Raw genomic sequence first — 18685 nt, forward strand, 5'->3', positions numbered from 1 at the left:
ATTTGAAAGTGTTTGAGAACCACTAGTTTGAACAGCATTAGTTAACAAGCCCAAATAAGCAACTACACTTTATAAACAAGCCCAAAAAAACGCAACCCGCAATAATGAATGTACAAACAACTTTACATGAAACAAGCAAAGCCGCTTATAATAAGCAGACTTGCCAACGCTGGTAACCATAACAACGGATATACGCTCTTCTGTCCAACATAAAAGGAGACAGAACTCTTTTAGAAAACGCACCGCTTAAAGACAACATACTCTATAAAGATCTATATGATCATATCATTGTTTTATTTAACGCAAACTTAAGGCAGCTATAGCTACGCAGGAATCACACATTGTTTTAAAAGGCTCTAGATGTTTTCGCTATGCTTTACCCTCAGACTGTCATCATAACTAAAAGTTTCTTGTCAGCTGCAAATGGATTCAAGCAAAGTTGCGCAAAGAAGAAAACCTGAAATCCAGGTGATCAAACACACGGGAATAAACAAGGAGCACTACATTCATGGGGTAAACACTTTCTTATTTTGCTTTCTTGTTTGGAATATGTGAGCTATATTACTGTATAACAGTTTGATCTTTTTTATTTGATGAGTTTCTCTGATCATTGTTTGCTGCCAAGTGATGATCAAGATTCATTCACTGCAATAATTATTCTACATTACATTTCTGCAGGTCACAACTAAAAGCCTTGATCTCAATAAGGTGATTAATCTCCTGGAGGATCCCTTGACAGTAAGTGAAGACATTTTGCTATCATTTCCTTGCTTGTTTGGTGGGTTCTACATTTTAGGTTATGAATTTATTATAAAAATAAATTAAATCAAATTAAAAAATAAATTGTTGGGATGCATGTCTTTTCTATTTCTCTGCTATTGGTTTCCTGTCTCTCTGATCTATCTGAAATAAAGCATAATTATTATTATTATTATTAATTAATTATTTTATTTTTTTGTTTGTTAAAGGTTACCCTGAGGGAGAGGCACCTTTTTCTACTGAGGAAACTGTTGAAGAGATGCCAAAATGGATTTGTATCCTTACTGTTCTTGATCTGTGCTAATTCTGAGCATATAGTTTCTTTCCAACTCAATATCAAGTTGGGTCATTGTCTTCACTTTTGTCCTCAGACATAGTGATGTTAAAGGGAGATGAAACCCTTTACTGATTTAGAGTTAAAAGCAGAGTAAAAACATGGCAGGCTGCATGGCTGACCTTATGAATTAGTACCGTGATGCAGTGGTGGAAAGTAACTAAGTACATGCACTCAAGTACGTACAGTACACTTTTGAAGTATTTCCATTTTACTGGAGTATTTCCAATTTTCAATCATTTTACTTCTATTCCTACATCTCAAAGGCAAATATAGTACTTTTACTCCGCTACAATTATTTGAAAACTTTAGTTACTGTGTAGTACATTTTGATACGAATACCTTTGTACTTTTACTCAAGTACATTTTTAATTCCGGACTTTTACTTGTAACAGAGTATTTCTACTTTACAATATTGAATACTTTTCCACCACTGTGTGCAAGCAATGACAATACTGTTGACCACTGTCTAGGCTTGCAAATTGGCACACCCATGGCTCTGGGGACACCTAAATCTATCACACCCATTATAAATGCTATTAGCTGCAGCTGTGCTTACAAGCCTGCCATGTTTTTACTCTTCTGCAGTTTTTAGTCTGTAAAATGAAATGAACTACAAAATCCTAGGGTTTCATTTGCCCTTAATAGATTTGCTTTCGGGAAAGTCCATGGGGACTTGCACATAATTCCCCAAGGTCCCAATTTCCAATTGCGTAGCTTTTTGTCAGCATTTTCCTCACCCTGAAAATAACTGTGTTATGGTGACTCATTGCCCTGTCTCTGTCACGAGCATGTCTCTGTAGGGTTATGGGTGATTTACACTTAGTTGTGCGCCGGTGCGCTAAAAATATCCAATCTACAAGCTCACTAGACATCTTGCTGCCAATTTGTATCTTGTAGATTGGCTGTTTTCAGTGCTTGACATGGCAGTGCTTGACATGGCACACAACAATGCACAACAATGTACATTGCAAGCTTTTCACTCAGCGTTATAGTTTCTTGAATCAACAATGTCAAGCTTTTGAGAGATCTGGTTTGCATGACCAAGATTCTGAATATCTGTGCTGAGAGAGTGAAAGACCACCCTGAATATGTGTCAGTGTTGTGTGATTCACTCAAAATTAGCAGGTAAGCATCTCAATGAGTCATACATATCCACAAATTCTAATCTGAATCAATATAAGTCAGCCTCTAAGTGTCATATTGAAGTGCTCCTCTACTCCTATAGGCTTCCTTTCCTAAAGGAGAAGACATCAGATGAGTTGACTTATGCATGTGATGTCAAAGAATTCCTCTCCTACATGGGTATATGTAGCTGATGTAGCAGCTTCTTTAGAGCAGGTATTTAAGTATTTGTTAAGGCTCAATCAAGACCGACACATTTTTATTCTCACTTTGCAGGGTGTTTGATGAGAATTTCAAATGCTGAAGTGAGACACCAGATTTGTGACTCTGTCAAATCATTCTACACTTCAGTGGCTTCCAAACAGCTGTTGGATGGTATGGGTTGGCTCTCAAAGCCAGTGGTCACATCTGTCAAGTCTGTCACATCTAACCCAATCTCTAGACTGTCAATGAGTGAGACCCTCTCTTTGCTCTTGTGGTGTTGTGGTATTTGCCTTTCTTTCTTTCTTTCTTTCTTTCTTTCTTTCTTTCTTTCTTTCTTTCTTTCTTTCTTTCTTTCTTTCTTTCTTTCTTTCTTTCTTTCTTTCGTGATTCCTTACTTTGTTTTTATGACCCCATTACATGTGTTACAAAAATACTGTACTATATCTCACATATATGAATGATGGGATTATTAACTCTCCTTCTTTAGGTCTCCAACCCACCAATGCTGGCTACAAGCTCCAGCTGTTGGAGCAGAGTGGGTTGGCTGAGACCATGGTCCTCTCCATGGCTGTACTAGAAGACCAGCCTGAGGTGAAACTTCAGGTCCTGCAAACACTTCAGATGCTCTCCAGCTCCTCAGGTGAACAATTGCTTTTATTCTTCCACAAGTGGTCAGGGAGTTAAAGGCCGGTGGAGTCCGTCACTCATGTCAATCCAACAGAGATTACCCTCCTTCATTAGATTAAGTAGTCAGCTCTCAAGTGCATTAAGCATATTACTTAAGAAAAAATCAGAAGGAACAATCAAAACGGTGACTTTAAGTGTCCTTTTGTCAATGTCATTGGGTCAATGGGTCGCTTTAATCACACCTCTTTAATCATGTTTTATTTTTCCACTCTAGATGTGAACTGTGCATTAATACTGAACACACGGGGAGCAGAGACAATCTGTCTCCATATGAATGAGCCTGACCCGTCCGGCCAAATCCTGTTTCGCTCCACAGAAATCCTGTGGAACTTGCTAGAAAGAGGCTGCAAGGAAGAGGTCACTTCTCAACTAAGCAACATTGACTGCATTGTGTATGTGTCTCCTTTTCAGTAATGTGTTTAACATTTTACTGATGAAGGGAATGTGTGAAGTCCATTTCGGTTTAAATGTACACCCCCAAAGCTAATCATTCAGTCTAGTCTGTAAAAACGTTATCATGTTGTTCATTTTGTTTATGTCATAGGGTTTTAAAAGAAGCATTTTTTCACCTGTTGCTGAATGGCTCACGACATCATGATCTCCAACTCAGGAATGACCTGCTCGTGATCACAACACTTGTAGCTGAAAATCCCAAATGCCCACTCATTGTAAGTAGTGCACATTAATAATGATTGCATTGATAAGACAATCACATAAACTGGTCAGAAAACTGTGTAGTTTATGCTTTTTATAGGCAATTAACTAGTCTGGAATCCAGACTGATTCGCTCCGTTCGGCAGATTTTTTTTAGTGAAGAAAAAAACTCTGTCTGGATTCCAGGCTACTTAACTATAGTCAATAATTTAGTGTTGTTGTTGTCGTTGTTTTGCGCTTATATCTATGTTTGACATGTTTCTCTTTATCAGGAGAGTTTGTTTGCCAAGCAGCTCATGCTTTTTGTCACATTTCCAGAGAGTGAGGCATCCTTTTTCTTATTATTTTCAGTAATTGCAATTGAATTTATTTAGAATAAATACCACTTTCAGTGGGCTAATGAATAAAAATAGCTTCATTTATCTTGTATCTTTAGTCAAAAGTCACAACCCTTTGGTCCGCAACCTGAAGTTGACCTATAACAATGAAGACTTTGAGATGAAGAAATTACTGTTAAACCTGGTGGTCATCTTGTCAAAGGACTTGTCTGCTCTGCAGGTCAGTTGGAGCTTTTCAGACTGTAACAATGACATGCTGTTGTTTGAATCAATGGGCCAGTTGTGGACCAATACCCAAATAGGAGCCAAAAGTAGGAACAATGTGTTTTCTGTTTTTTGTTTTTTTCTGACTTTTGGAATCATTTCCAGTTTCTGACTTTTAGAAACAAAATAGAAATGTCACTGTCTACAGTTTACCTTGCATTTCAGTGTGGCTGGAGTAAAAAAAAGACACGATACACAAGACCAACAGTGCTGTCAGTGTGTGCTTCAGTTTATATACTACAGTGTGTCATGTTTGTGGTTTTGATATACAGTAGATACATTTGTTTGTCACTCCCATCTTGTGTATCCCTGGCTTCCGTCTCTGTGTTTCTCAGCTCTTTAAAGAAGGTCGTGTAATGCTGGCTCTGCTAACTCTGGTGAAGCCTCCCGTCTCCTCCTCAGAGGGCCAGTCGGCCGTGCGCCACTGGTCCTCCACACAGCAGGAGGAGCTGCTGCTCCAGGGCCTGGCCACGCTGGCCACTGTAGCACCTCCCATGTTGGAGGACTACATCAACTTAAAGGGCAACAACTGCCTCCTGCTACTGCTGGAGTGGTGCACTGAACAAGGTGGGGATGAAGGATACATCTTGGTAGGGTGACCCAGCTGTGTGCACACTGTGCTTTATCTGAAAGGTTGGCGGTTTGATCCCTTCAAAAGCCACTGCGTCCAGCAATTAACACGTGCCTGAAGAGCTCTTGAATAGCAGAACTTTGGGTTTTGATGCAGATTTGGTGGTAAATTAGCACTTAATGACCATTTAAAGATGATGTGCATAACCTTAATTCAAGATAGTTTTGGTTTATGAATTCTAAACAACTCTCCCCTGTTGGTTGAATTCACACTGACGTTTATGTGAGACACAAATAAGCCACTGGCTATGATGAGTGGCCAAGATCCCAACATTTTTCCATATGTTCATAATCTCTGTTCTAGATGCATCCTTTGGCCAGAGTCCTGGTTTCCACAGCACTGGGGAGAAGGGTAGTAAGAAGGTTCAAATGCGCTACTGTATCAGGGTGTTGAGGTCCATGACTTCCCTGGGAAATGATACTGTCAACCAGGACCTTTGTGATCAAGGGACCATCAGCCAGCTTCTAGGTAATGAGTGCATGGGAGATCCTCCATGATTAAACTATATTATACATGTATTAGTTCAAATCAGAATCTTGATTGACATTAGTTTGTTGCTGATGACCTCCATATCTTTTATGATCATTAATCGTATTTTTTTTTACTTTTGTAGGGATTTTGATGCAAATGGAAAGCAGCCCTGATGAGGACGATGTGACTTTGGAGATCAAAGCCGATATTCAGCTAATCCTTTCAGCATTGTGTGAGAATGACCTGCACAGAAAGGTAGCGCTCACAACATGAACTGGGAAAATTCATATTATTATTTTTAATCTGGTACTTTTCGCCAAGCTGCAAAGGGGGAAATCAACACACATATAAAAACTTGATTAGAAACGTTATCTTTATGTCATTGCAGACCTGCAGTAAGTGCTTTGTTCTAACCTTAAAAAGAGAAACTTATATTGTCCTACTTTAGGAACTGTTTGGCACTGAAGGAGTTGAGATGGCAGTGCATTTCCTGAAGATAAACCCTGAGAAGTTCTACAGTGGTTTGGGACACAACAGGCTCATCCTCTCCACAGTGGACTGTGTCTGGTTAGTTCATCTATCACAGTCCTTCGATAAACCAATTCATGAATTAAAGTACAATATATTAACAATCGACATTAGGACCCTCAGGATGACACAATAAAGTCACATGACTTTATTGCAAACGGGCAGAAACTTTATTAATCACACATTAAATGATATGTATTGGTGTCATATCAGGTCCTGTATCGTGGGCTGCTACACGACAGAAGATTACTTTTTGGCCAAAGAAGGGGCATTTCTCTTGCTGGACTTACTTCACGTGAGTATCTTCAAATTGCTGGACCAGCCTACAGACTAACTGTTGTGTTGGGGTCAGGCTTTGATAGTAGACAGCGCACAGAAACAGGATTGACGTCAGACAATGTCCACGGGGGCTTTGATGCGGTTCCAGAGGTTCCAGTTTTAGAATCCTTGGTATGTCTCTTTCAGTCGAGCCCCAGGAGCGTGCACAGTGTGGTGCTGGCAACCCTTCTAGAACTCAGCGACAACCCCAACACACTCTCTCACATCCGGACCTGGAGGGGGGACAAGGGCCAGACGGCACCACACCTCTTGTTACATCTCTGGAGGGAGGAGGAGGCGGAGCTTAGGGTCAGCAGAGACGCGCATGGACGGATCACAGGTCAGTCCATGGCTGGTTAACACGTTTGTTTACATTTGGTTTGGTTTAGATTCTTTTTATTACATGTGCCTAAAGGTTAGGCTAACTGTCCCGCAACCAGAGGGCCACGATGGCCAATATGACCACCAGCAGCAAAACACTACTAACTACTGCATGCTCATTCATGTAAAGGTAGAGTAAAATGTGTTTGTTCAATATCATTGGTCTACCCCGTCTCTCCAGCTCTTTAATAAGAAAATAAATACATTTTCATGTGGGTTGCCAATTTTAGCCAATCAGTTCAATTTTATTGTGTTCCAGTTTCAATTCTGTCTACTCTAAGTTTGTGTCATCACTTCCATTTCACTGGTTTACCTGTATCCTGCTTGTGTTCTCTCCCCTGATTGGATAAAATTGGTATCCCAACCTGAAAATGTATGTTTTGTTTAATAAAGAGCTGGAGAGACCCCTGTTAGTGAACAAACGCTCTCTAGCAATGATTACTACCAGAATATAGAGTTATGTAACACTTACTGCCAAGTCAAGTTTTATACAAAAATAAACTGGTAGGAAGCATTTCTGCTTAAAACTGCCACAATTAGAACAATACCAATAATAGTAAGAGTGCCAGTCTCTTATTTTGATTATTAAAACAGTGAACAAGCACACCCAATCATTTTCCTCCTATGTAACAATAATTGATAAGCTCTAAACTCCCCAAAAAATGAAATTCCATTTTTGTTAATTTAGCCTAATCAACACTTTAGATGCCTCTTTTAAACAAAATTAATTTGATGGATCTATATGCTTTCCATTTCCATATTTGATGGTCAGATCCCAAGAAGCCAATCCTAAGTTGTTATCAAGAGGAGGAGGAACAGGTGTCCTACCCTGGTACCAGACCCAGTGCAGCAGTCATGGATGTATCAGAGAACCAACGCTCCAAGATCTACTCCATCTTCTGTAAACTAGGTCAGTAGGTCTCAAACCTTTTCATGTGAAGGACCCCCAAAATGATAGAAGCAAGATGAAGAAGAAGAAGAAGAAGATTTGAGTTAAACATGTTCGATTTAAAAAATATACATATATTCAAAGCTTAGCACAAATGTTCACGATTTTCCAAAAATAGCAGATCTACAAGCTCATAGCGTGGCACTCGTTTTTTTTAAATATATATTTATATAAATATTTTAAAAACATTATTTGACAATTTGGTCAATGTTTGACCAGTTTTTATGGTACAGTTTGTTGATTGTTGTAGTCCTAAAAGTCCTTATTGTCACTTAACTGTCATCTGGGGACCCCCCCAAGATCATGTGGGGACCCCCCTGGGGGTCCCAACCCACAGGTTGAGAACCACTGTTTTAATCTGTATCGTACCATATGCCCTAGTTCACCCAAAAAATGACTTATTGTCTATCAATTACACACCCCATGAAGCCTTTAATTCATGGAGATTTTTTTTTCATTTGATGACTGGCAGACTCAAAGAGACTCAAAGGTCTCTTATTGACCGATGACCCGTCATCAAATTATTGGCTGACTTGAATGCGACAAAAACTAAAAATCTCTATGAATTCAAGCTGGGGTGTAATTGATAGAAAATAAGTCATTTTTTGGTGAACTATTCCTTTAATACGTCAGGGCATTTGATATGCATTAGGCCAAGGACTGACATTTGATACAATTTTTTATCTCTGGGTCCCCAGTCTACACTGTAAAATCCTCAGTGTTAATTGAACTCTGACAGTGTGCAAATGGAACCTGTAATACTCTCAAAGTTACAGACCCCCATGGGTCCATTTGTATCATCCATGAATTATTTAGTTGAGGACCCTCTGGAACAACTTAAACCAGTGGTTTAAGTTGTTACTCACTCACGGACAATATCAGAAGTTTAGTGACTTACGAAACTGATTAATTTTCTACACTTTATGGTGCATAATTAGATACACACTGGTGGATGGATAATGTGGTTTACAAGTTAGATATGATGAGCTAATTATTGTTGCAAGCTTTATTATCTTGCCATTTCTAACACCCTCAGGTTTTCAAGACCTTCCAGGATTGTCAACTAAGGATTACGTCACTCTTTGTATCGTCAACCGATATCTGGACTTTAAGGTAGATACTGTAGGTGTTACTATAACACTGTGAACAATGATGCAGGCATGTATTTGTATGATTCATATTCTTGGATGGGTGGTTAGAATAAATGTCATATACAAAATATCACAGTGTTTGATTGAACAACCAATGTCACATTGTAATGTACACAGTTCCTCAGTATTTAAAACCGAGAGTGTGTGGAACCAAATAGACGGGTCCATTTAGTTCCATTTGTACCCTCTCTGAGTTGAATTAAATCTGCAATCCGGAACTTATTTCAATTAATGAAATAAAGTAGAACATAGCTTTAACACTCAGGATTTTACTGTGTGGCAGTTTAAGGAATACTATACGTACAACAAAACCATTTATTACATCAACATTCTTGTAAAAGGATAGGTTTTCAATTCAGATAGCACAACAACCATTGCTGAATGAATAAATAAAAATAGCCCTGAACCGAAATCTAATGCTGTAAAAATGTTAGATTGGTGAGGTGTGGGACGAAATCGGCAGGGAATTGACCCTGGACGGTGTGAGACCGGTCACCCCTGATGAGGAGGCCCTGGACACCATCTCTAAGATCACGGAGGACACGGCCCGCAGGGTGGCTGCAGAGCAGGTCCGCATCATGCAGCACCAAGAGAAGGAGGACATCAGTGAGGAGAACACTGTGTACACAGAGGTGAGGGAGCATGAGAGATGTTCAGTTGCACAGTATAATCATCCGTGATACTTGACATGAATATGGTATTGAGTAGAGTTACAGAAAATGTTGCAGCCAGGTGACAACCCATATACAAAAATAATCTGGTAAAAAATGGTTTTAAAATGTTTTTATACAATTGTATTGTGTATTCTGCTGTAATTGTGTATGTTTGTACATTGTGTATTCTGACATGTCAAATTCCCAGTTCCTCAATAAAGTGATCCTTTGCGTTGAAGACGGTGTGTGGGCTCTACAGGGAACATGAACATATCCACAATATGGGAGTGTCCAAGTACTTACTGTACTGTAACTGTTATGTTTAATGTATTTAGTGTATATCATCACAGAGGTCAACATGGGAATATAAACATTCAAATGTGTTTTGTTACCAAAAACTGCAAATGTATCGTTTTAAGGAATGGGAACCTGACTTATTTATTAGTCCTAATAACTGCTGTGTTTGTATAACACAGATAAAGTCTCATTGGAAGCAACGGGAGCTCATGGCTAAGTCCTGGGACCATTATGTGTCCAAGACATCAGATTACAACATACTAAAGGTTTGTATCACATCCACCAATATAAGCACATCACCTAACTGTTTCAGTTAAGTGCTTCAGTGTGATGTTTATTGTCATTTAGTCGTTTAGTGAGGTTAATTATAATCATCAAGCCTTTTGTCCCATTATCATTCCAGCAGGTGAAATCTCAGAGGGAAAAATACGTTGAGTCCACCAGACCCAAATCAAAGCACAAGGATGCCGTGTTCCATCCTACTGAGGTAACACAACAAAGACTAAACACAATAAACCTGTGCTTTATCGGGCTTACAACAATTTAATTTAACATTGATCATACTAGATACATTTTCAAAAGTAATATATATATAGTAGTCTGTTAATCACTTTTCTCTCATTCCTTTTACAATGTCTTACTGCTATTGAAGATAAAGGGTTTAGATGCAACATGAGATGTGCACATAAACGGTAGCATTTCATTTTTGCTGATTAATCGTACTGTACTTTAAAAATAGTGAATTATGGTGTGTGTGTGTGTGTGTGTGTGTGTGTGTGTGTGTGTGTGTGTGTGTGTGTGTGTGTGTGTGCGTGTGCGTGTGCGTGCGTGTGCGTGTGTGTTTCAGAATTTTTGTGGCAGAGTAATGAACTTAAATAACACCACTGCTCCTCTGAGTGGAGGGACCCTTGTCAGCACTGAGTTGACCCTGGAAAAAGTGCCCATCCATGGGCAAGCACAGGACAATGTCTCCTCTTTAACCCAGGACCCTGACTACTTCAGCACTGTCTCAGTCAAATAAATAATCAATATGTACATACACACACACACACACACACACACACACACACACACACACACACACACACACACACCCTAAGCTATTAGATACACTGAATAAATGCAATAAACATTCTTCCAATCACTTACAGTAAGTTTGTAGTAGCATAAGACTGAATGTAAAGATTAATAATCATATCAATATCAGGGATGTAGTGGAGTGTAAACACACCTCCTTTTTATTGTGTGTCTTTAGTTTACGGTATGTCTTGAAGTCTTCATGCCGTAAATTCATTTGTAAGAATAATCACACGTTCACAATCACAAGTTATGAGTTACATGAAAAAGATTCTTGTTAAAATAAGAAATAATAATATAACACTATTCAAAGATGTATTGTTTTTGTTTTGGTTGTTTGGTTATAAGCATAATGGTGGTCATCTTTTGTCATTTTATATTGAAGAAAAAAGATGCAGATATATATTGCCATTATTAAACGGTATGCCAATGTTTTCAAGTTCATTGTCAGTTCATTGTCAGCAATTGTAAATATTGTGTGGTGATGTAATTGACTGGGTGAACAGATGCAGAGATGAGGTCAGAATTTGCACAATCAGCATCTTGTTGTCTACCCTCCCCCATTGTGGTGAACTGACCGACCACCCTTTGTGATCACTCCAGGCTCGCCTGTATGTCTGCTCCAGGTTAGAGCAAATCTAAGTAGGCTCATGCTGGTATAAAACAAAATATTTGTTTCAGAAATCAAATTAAAAGCTTCAGAAAGAAACTTCAAATTACTAATATTGATTGTTCCACTCTTGATGGTGCAGTGCAATAGTGCAACTGAGCCATCTAAAGTGGTTCATTCAGTAGCTACCAATAGACAACATGGAACCACATACACCAGTGTGACATCACAGGAATAGAAGGTAATAAAGGTTACTTTGAATGTATTTCAACACTAATTATCTTGGTTAATTCTCCTCGGTATAGGACAGCAAGCTATAATACAAAACTACTTGATAATTGCATACTAGGTGACTTACATTTTTTAATGGTTGTTTCAAAATGTTTAACATTACATAAGCTGCTGCAGCACATTAACACACATATTCCACCATGCGTGCAACATGCTGCACAGAAGTAGGTCTTCCCCTCTCTCTCCTCTCTTCCCATTTGCTGACTGGACAGCCCCAGGGCTTTTACTGTGAGTGTTCATGTCTGTCCCATTGGATGGGACTGGGGTGTGTGTATGCACTGTACAAAAGACCTGGGAGTGGGATACATCGGATCTTCCTCTGTACAACAGGCTTTCACTCTTTGTTCAGGGCTAAGTACGCATGGTGTCTGTCTGGGAACATAGTGCGCTGCGGGGATCGATGAAGGTAAGGATGGAGCCAGCATGCTTCCTCTGGATTTTTTCCCATGGTTTACAAATTGTCGACTTCTGTAAAAGGAGTTTGTGCTTTCTTGAAAGATTAAAGGTAGTCCAGAGTCGACAATCGATTCCATGGTGTTGGAATGCAATTTTTTTATATATGCCTACACTAAAATGTCTAGTCAGATTTCTCAAAGTGATTGTTGAGAATATTTGGCAGAAGTTCAAAGTAACAGAATTGATTTTAATGCCATTTCTTTTGTAATTTGTCAAGAAAGTATAGTTTTCTTGAGAGGTGTATTCACTTGGCTCTCCATGGACAATGTACATGTCTTCTGGTGAAAGTTATGCATTATGACTCTTTTTGAGCTAGCTTCCATCTTTTTTAGATTTTTACCTTGAAGAACCAATACTCCTAATGTATCATTTGCAGCTGTATTTCACACTGGTTTTAGATTGAGAATAGTTATCCTGAATCCTGATAATGACAAGAAAAATGGTTCCCGTGCAGGTGGACTGTGGGTTCATGTGAGGATCTCCAGCAGCAGACATGATCATCAGACTGGGAAGGTTGACACCTGGTTACTTCCGTCTCCTCCAGGTTAGTGTCTGATTGTAAAAGATGTAGCAGTACTTGTTCAATGCAAATAATTACAATAATAAAATACCTCAAGCTGACATACATCAATCTCAATTATCTTTGTGAAATTGATGGACTGTATAAGTATTTGGCAAACTTCAGGCCAAACGTAACAAAACTTCTGTAATGCTGTAAAGGAGCAGAGCTCAGGAACATGTGGAAATTAATATTTCATAAAGAGCTGATGTCAGGAGGTTACGTTATATAACCTCATGATCTACATGATAAACCCAATACCAACTCTCAACAAAATTCAGAGCAGGTTTTGACATGGGTTTATACCAGTGGCGTGTTCTAGGTGCGCGTGGTCGTGGGTATACGCTCTCGCGTTTTCAATGGATGAAATGGTTATTAGACTGTATACGCTTCTTCCCAAAATAATCTGGACTGTGTACGCTGTATACAGCGTATAACGGTAGAACACACCACTGGTTTATACCCTAAATTGAACACAGTAGTCTTACATTAAATGATGTGAAATAAACACTCAGTGATCACATCATTAATACAACCTCCTCCAACAAAACTGTTCCAACAAACAGTGACTCATGTGGCTGTAACTCAGTAATTAGTAATAAGCAGACTATTCACTTCTACTAAACAAGAGAATGTACGTGATGCATGATGTGACTTTGGCGTGTAGTGAGAGTATACAGTATGTATGTGTGGCCTCAAGATGCTTAAATATTGTTGTGAATAGAAATTATAGTAAAAAGAAAATACTACACTTTAAAATAATTTCCGAAACAGCCTGTAAGCTTTTAGGTTGTTTAACCAAACCCTATCTATACTTGCTAAAACAGATGTGAGTTGCAACTGTACCTTGACCTCTTTTTTCAGTCTACACCTAATTTCTTTTGTAGATAGCCGATCTAAGCTCAACGCGTCTTGTAGAACAGCTATTTTGGCAGATGTTCCCTCGCAGAATATGGATGCCGGGGTTCAAGTGGTTACGTTATTTTGAGAGTTATAAATCTCATCAAGAAACTGACCTCTCCACCTGTTTCCACATCATTTGTTTCACTGCCTTGGGCCATGTGATGTAGGTCTTCATAGTGTGCACCTAAACATGATTTGGAAAAAGGTCTTAAATTATATAAAGTATATACATGATTTGAACATGCTCGGTACATCGTTATCAGACCTAAATTTACCCTTCAACCTCTTGTTTATGTCCAAAATTACTGGATATCCACAGACTTTGTAGCAATTTGTAGCAATTGTAGAAATATTGGGCAAATATCGGCCGATACCGATATGTGGCTGATATATCGGTGCATCCCTACTTATAAGCCTGATAGCTGGTGTCAGCTAACCGGAATAAAGTGTATATTTCTCATTGTGTATTATTATTATTATTATTATTATTATGCATGTCTTCCCCCATTTCCAGAGACAGGTCTCAGGTGAGGTCCAGATGCAGCCACAGAGCAGCTTCATCAACCCCATCGCCATGACGATGGCCACAATGGGTATCGGACTGTCACTCTACAGCACCAGACAAATGGCGGAGAGGGTCCATCTCAAACAACATGCTGCCTGAAGAGGTGGGCCCTTACTGGCCACTATAGGAAGAGCTGAGGTTAAACAGAGAGGCAGAGATTATACAGTATATGCAGGCTGCAATCCTTTGCAAAGGCATTTACCAGAGCTCTGCCCTATACCCCTCAAGTAACAGTTCCATATAGTTCCAATTGTTCTGTAGTTCCCAAGTTTCAATGGAAATTGGTATGAGAGAGAGATCATTGTATTGGAGAGTGCTTTGTTTTTGTATGTTGGAAAAGGTTTGTAATGGACGGCAAGGAGAGAAAAAGTCGCTTTCAAGGTAACTACTTGAAGGAAGTAAGAATGTGTTTTTGTATCGTGTTTAAAGGAAAAAGTAAGCGTCCTGTCAGGAAAATGCAATGTGACTATGTATTCCATCAGCCAGCAAAACATTGATTCTTATCTTAGTTTGATAACATAAGCGTTTCACTTTAAGAGAGCAAAATGATGAATGAATGAAAAGATAGTTACTTGTAAATAGTGCAAAGGTTTACAATTTGTTTTTATATTTCTCACAAAGAAATTCTAAACCATATTTAACAAATCACAATTTCCACAGATTATTGTAATTGTATGGCAACTATTATTTGTCAACCTGTAAATCTTTTACACTTTATACTCTGTCTTGACATTTTCACAATTCTGAATAATCCTCTGTATATTACCAAAGGCTCCAGAAGGACTGACTCACAACATATGTAATATGTTGACATGTTATACTCTGGCACCTTAGTGTCTTAGATTTAGATGGTAAAGAGAGGTTTATCCCAAAAACAAGCATAACCAATTGAATGTTTTTTTGTTTCTATTCGCTAAGCTGAATACAGAACAGAACCAGACACAATAAATGTTTTTCTTTATTTGATCTGTTTTTTTGCCCCTGCATTTGGCACTCAAGATTGAGTAATTCAATATTATATAATCTTTTACATAACTGTTTGTAATCGTTTTTGATGAATGAGATGTCCAATAAAACTCAAATGCCATGACTAGTGTGTACTTTGCAGAATTTGGGAATCTTACATATTGGCATCTGTCACATTTTGAAACACTTATGTAACATCACAACGCCATTATCCTTCAATGGAACCATCCATGCGGACAGTGCTGTTGAGACAGATATTGTCACATTACTGGATGACTGCACAGAGTGTATGGAGTGATTCATGTGAGAGAAATTAGCAGAGGGAAGTGATTTTATACTCAGAGGTTCTGATGATTTGTGAACGAGAAACACAGCAGGGAGGAAGCCACACTAAGAGTTAACCAAAGCATTAACACCAGGTGGTGCAGTTACTGTACATATCAGGTGGTTGTTTCTAGCTCTGCCCCAATATGTCCCCCCTGCTGCTGCTCTAGGCCTGGACTGGCGAAAACCGGCGGTTGAGCACCTGGTAGAGCAAGTTTAAATTACTAAAATATCTATAAAGGAAATGGACCCAGTGGATGTTTCATACTACAAGGCCAGGTCTATGCCCATGCATGTGTTTTCATATCGTAGGCTAATAGTTCAGAGGTCTGAAATTATGTTATGCCACCATGATATAATGACAACCACATCCATAACAGCTCACAACTATACACCCTTCTGTTGTTGTTCAAATATAAAACTGAAAATCCTTCTTGAGTAAACCCCATCTCGATCAATTACTCAATTATATCCATTATAAGATCTATCAAATGTACACGCATGCTTCAATCTCCACTCTTGAAGTAGTCTACCACAGTGCCCTATGTTTTATCACTGGTGATGATAACACACCCATCACTGTATTTTATATGATAAAGTGGGTTGGCCATCTCTCACAGTACGTAGATGTATTTTATTAATTTATAAGGCCGTGTGTGGTAAGCTTTCCTTTGTACCTATCTTCGCTTTTAGAACCAAAGGTTACTGGACATTCAACACGTTCACAAACACACATTAGATATACCACTCCACGTAAGAGCAGTGAACGAGGAAAGACTGCTTTCATGTATTATGCTCCACACAAATGGAACAAACTTCAGGACTCTCTGAAACTGGAGCGATTGGTCTCAATAGAGATTTAGGGTACTTCTTGAGGACACATTTCATGAAAAAGAGAGCTTGCTCTCAATGGGCTTCCCTGAATAAATAAAGGAAAAAGAAAGAAAGAAAGAAAGTGTTGTAACTCAGATTTAAGTCAACATAGACTACTCTTAACATACTTGACACAATGTCTGCATGTATCAATATTAACTATACGAAATATCTGAGTCTTCATGAAAGTATGGATTCGGGGCTTTTTGTGGAGAAAGTTGATCAAGTTTGTATCAAGTTTGAAAATGTAAGTTGACATGCTGATGAAAAACAGGGTAGATGTGGTAGTAGTAATAAGCACTAACTTATAAGCACAAACAACACTCTTGCTTGCATACAGGACATAATTGTGGAGGGGCAATAAGTACTTCAAAGGTACATAATGGTTAAAACAGAGAGTTAATTTACTCTGGTACTGTACTTAAGTACAATTGTGACGTATATTTACTTACTTTACTTGAGTGTATCCATTTTGTGATATTTTATACTTCTACAGAAGTTGGAGACAAATATTGTACCTTTTACTGCACGTTGCAAGCTTGTACCAGTGTAACAGTATTTTCGTCTATTTAAAATGTAGGTAATTTTTAATGTATATTTTGATGCCAAAACATTTGTACTTTTTTTTATTCAAGCCAATGTTTTAGACAGGCCTTTTACTTTTCAGAGTGTTGTATATATTTTAATTAATTAAAAAGTCTGTACACCACTGCACTACATCAAGGACACGTTTGGCTAAATCCTTGTAGTTCTGCCGTGTCAACACAATGGAGGGTTTCTTGTCAGCAACATAGTGATGAAAAGCAACTGTAGATTATCTAATTTCAGACAGTCCGACTACCAATTAGTTCACACTATAATACTATGATTGTTTTCATATCTTCCCTGTCGGAAGTGTAAGATTGTCTCCAAGTCATGCTACTGCTTTGATGGCTTAATATAGATTCATTTGACATATATTGTTTGTTTGTTTACACATTAATTCATATTAATTACACGTCCAGGCTACAGATGAATTTGTGTCTGTAAAAGATGAGTTGTTTCAGAATTTTAAATCTAGTACAATTTACCTTTACCCACTAAGATTCATAATTTGCTGTTTTACATTTCAATATGACGTGTGTTTGGGTTTGCATCCATTAGCTACAGTTTGTGCTTGCATGTTGTCTACGAATTATGTAACCTATGCAGCACAATTCCATAACAGCAAGCCATTTCCTTCACCCCTGAATGAATCTCCATAAAGGTTTGTATATATATAATGCATGCTCCTCTAAAACTCAATTTTCAAGACATCCATTAGTCTTCATACTCCCAGGAGATTTCCAGAGCTCATCTGCAGTGAGAAGATGAACTTTGAGGCTGTGGGAACCAGCCATGTTTAAAGCTCAATCTTTGTGTTTAACCCCTTTAACACCGGCATTCTAAAACATTTAAAAAATGGCAGAACAACAAGCTCAACAACAAGTTCCTAGATAGGCTCTTTTCCAAATAATAATGGTTCACAATGGCACCACCATTGTGAACCATTTTATCTGTCCATTCATTTATTTTATGTATATGCCTGGCTTGGAATCGGTCAAGAAGAACAATTTACAATTGAGGCATTTAGCAGAACATCAACCCAATCTGAATTAATGGAATCTGTTTAGACAGTGGTTCTCAAAGCAGAGTCCAGGGACCCTCAGGGTTCCTTAAGGGGGTTCCAAATGGCCCCTTTACAGGTCTGTAACTCTGAGTGTACAAAAGGACCCAAATGGACCCTTCCATTTAGTTCCATTTGTACACTCTCAGAGTTATGGGGGTCCTTGAAATTAAAACCTTTGCGAACTACTGATTGTTGACCAGTCTGGTGGTCCCTCCTCCTCCACACGGATACAGGATTAGATGGGCACTTGGGACATCTGGGCTGACTGGGCATGCCCAGTTATCCCAGTACCCACTCGTCCAAGGTGCCCAGTTATCCCTAGTTTCCAGAATGTTTTGGTGCCCACCTAGCCTTAGATGAAGACTATCATAGATGTATTTTATCTAGTCTGAATTGTATTTCGTATCTAGGCCACGATAGTCTTGGCTAGCACCCCCCAATGCATCCTGCACTTCCACCTGTAAAGCCTGTACTTCTCCGTACATTTACCCAAAAAAAATAATAAGGTGCTTACCCGGTTGCCCCAAATGTTAACTCACGCTTCGGAGTCTTTGTGCAATGTATTAGTCCGTATTTTCCTTAAAGAAGTGGTTTAATGCCGTCTGGGTCGGATTCTGTCGGAAATTCCCTGTATTCCTCAATGGGCGGTAGTGACGGGCGCATCAGGTG

The 18685-nt window shown here is 38.8% G+C and overlaps 1 protein-coding gene across 1 annotated transcript; it reads left to right on the plus strand.

Annotated features, from left to right (window-relative positions):
* Nucleotides 1-410: 410 nt before the first annotated feature.
* On the plus strand, nucleotides 411-14304 carry cfap69 (cilia and flagella associated protein 69; the record flags this gene model as incomplete). The annotated part of the gene is made up of 24 exons (XM_084080454.1): nucleotides 411-513; nucleotides 679-738; nucleotides 969-1034; nucleotides 2112-2221; nucleotides 2322-2398; nucleotides 2495-2593; nucleotides 2910-3062; nucleotides 3324-3501; nucleotides 3654-3777; nucleotides 4036-4084; nucleotides 4200-4321; nucleotides 4701-4932; nucleotides 5300-5464; nucleotides 5610-5722; nucleotides 5916-6034; nucleotides 6209-6290; nucleotides 6461-6653; nucleotides 7467-7604; nucleotides 8680-8756; nucleotides 9229-9426; nucleotides 9924-10010; nucleotides 10148-10231; nucleotides 10592-10756; nucleotides 14155-14304. The coding sequence occupies exons 1-24, from the start codon at nucleotides 424-426 to the stop codon at nucleotides 14302-14304; spliced, it is 2931 nt and encodes a 976-aa protein (XP_083936580.1). The 5' UTR covers nucleotides 411-423.
* Between the last annotated feature and the right edge of the window lie 4381 nt (nucleotides 14305-18685).

Source organism: Gymnoscopelus microlampas (assembly GCF_963454915.1).
Source record: "Gymnoscopelus microlampas genome assembly, chromosome: 15".
NCBI lineage: Eukaryota > Metazoa > Chordata > Actinopteri > Myctophiformes > Myctophidae > Gymnoscopelus > Gymnoscopelus microlampas.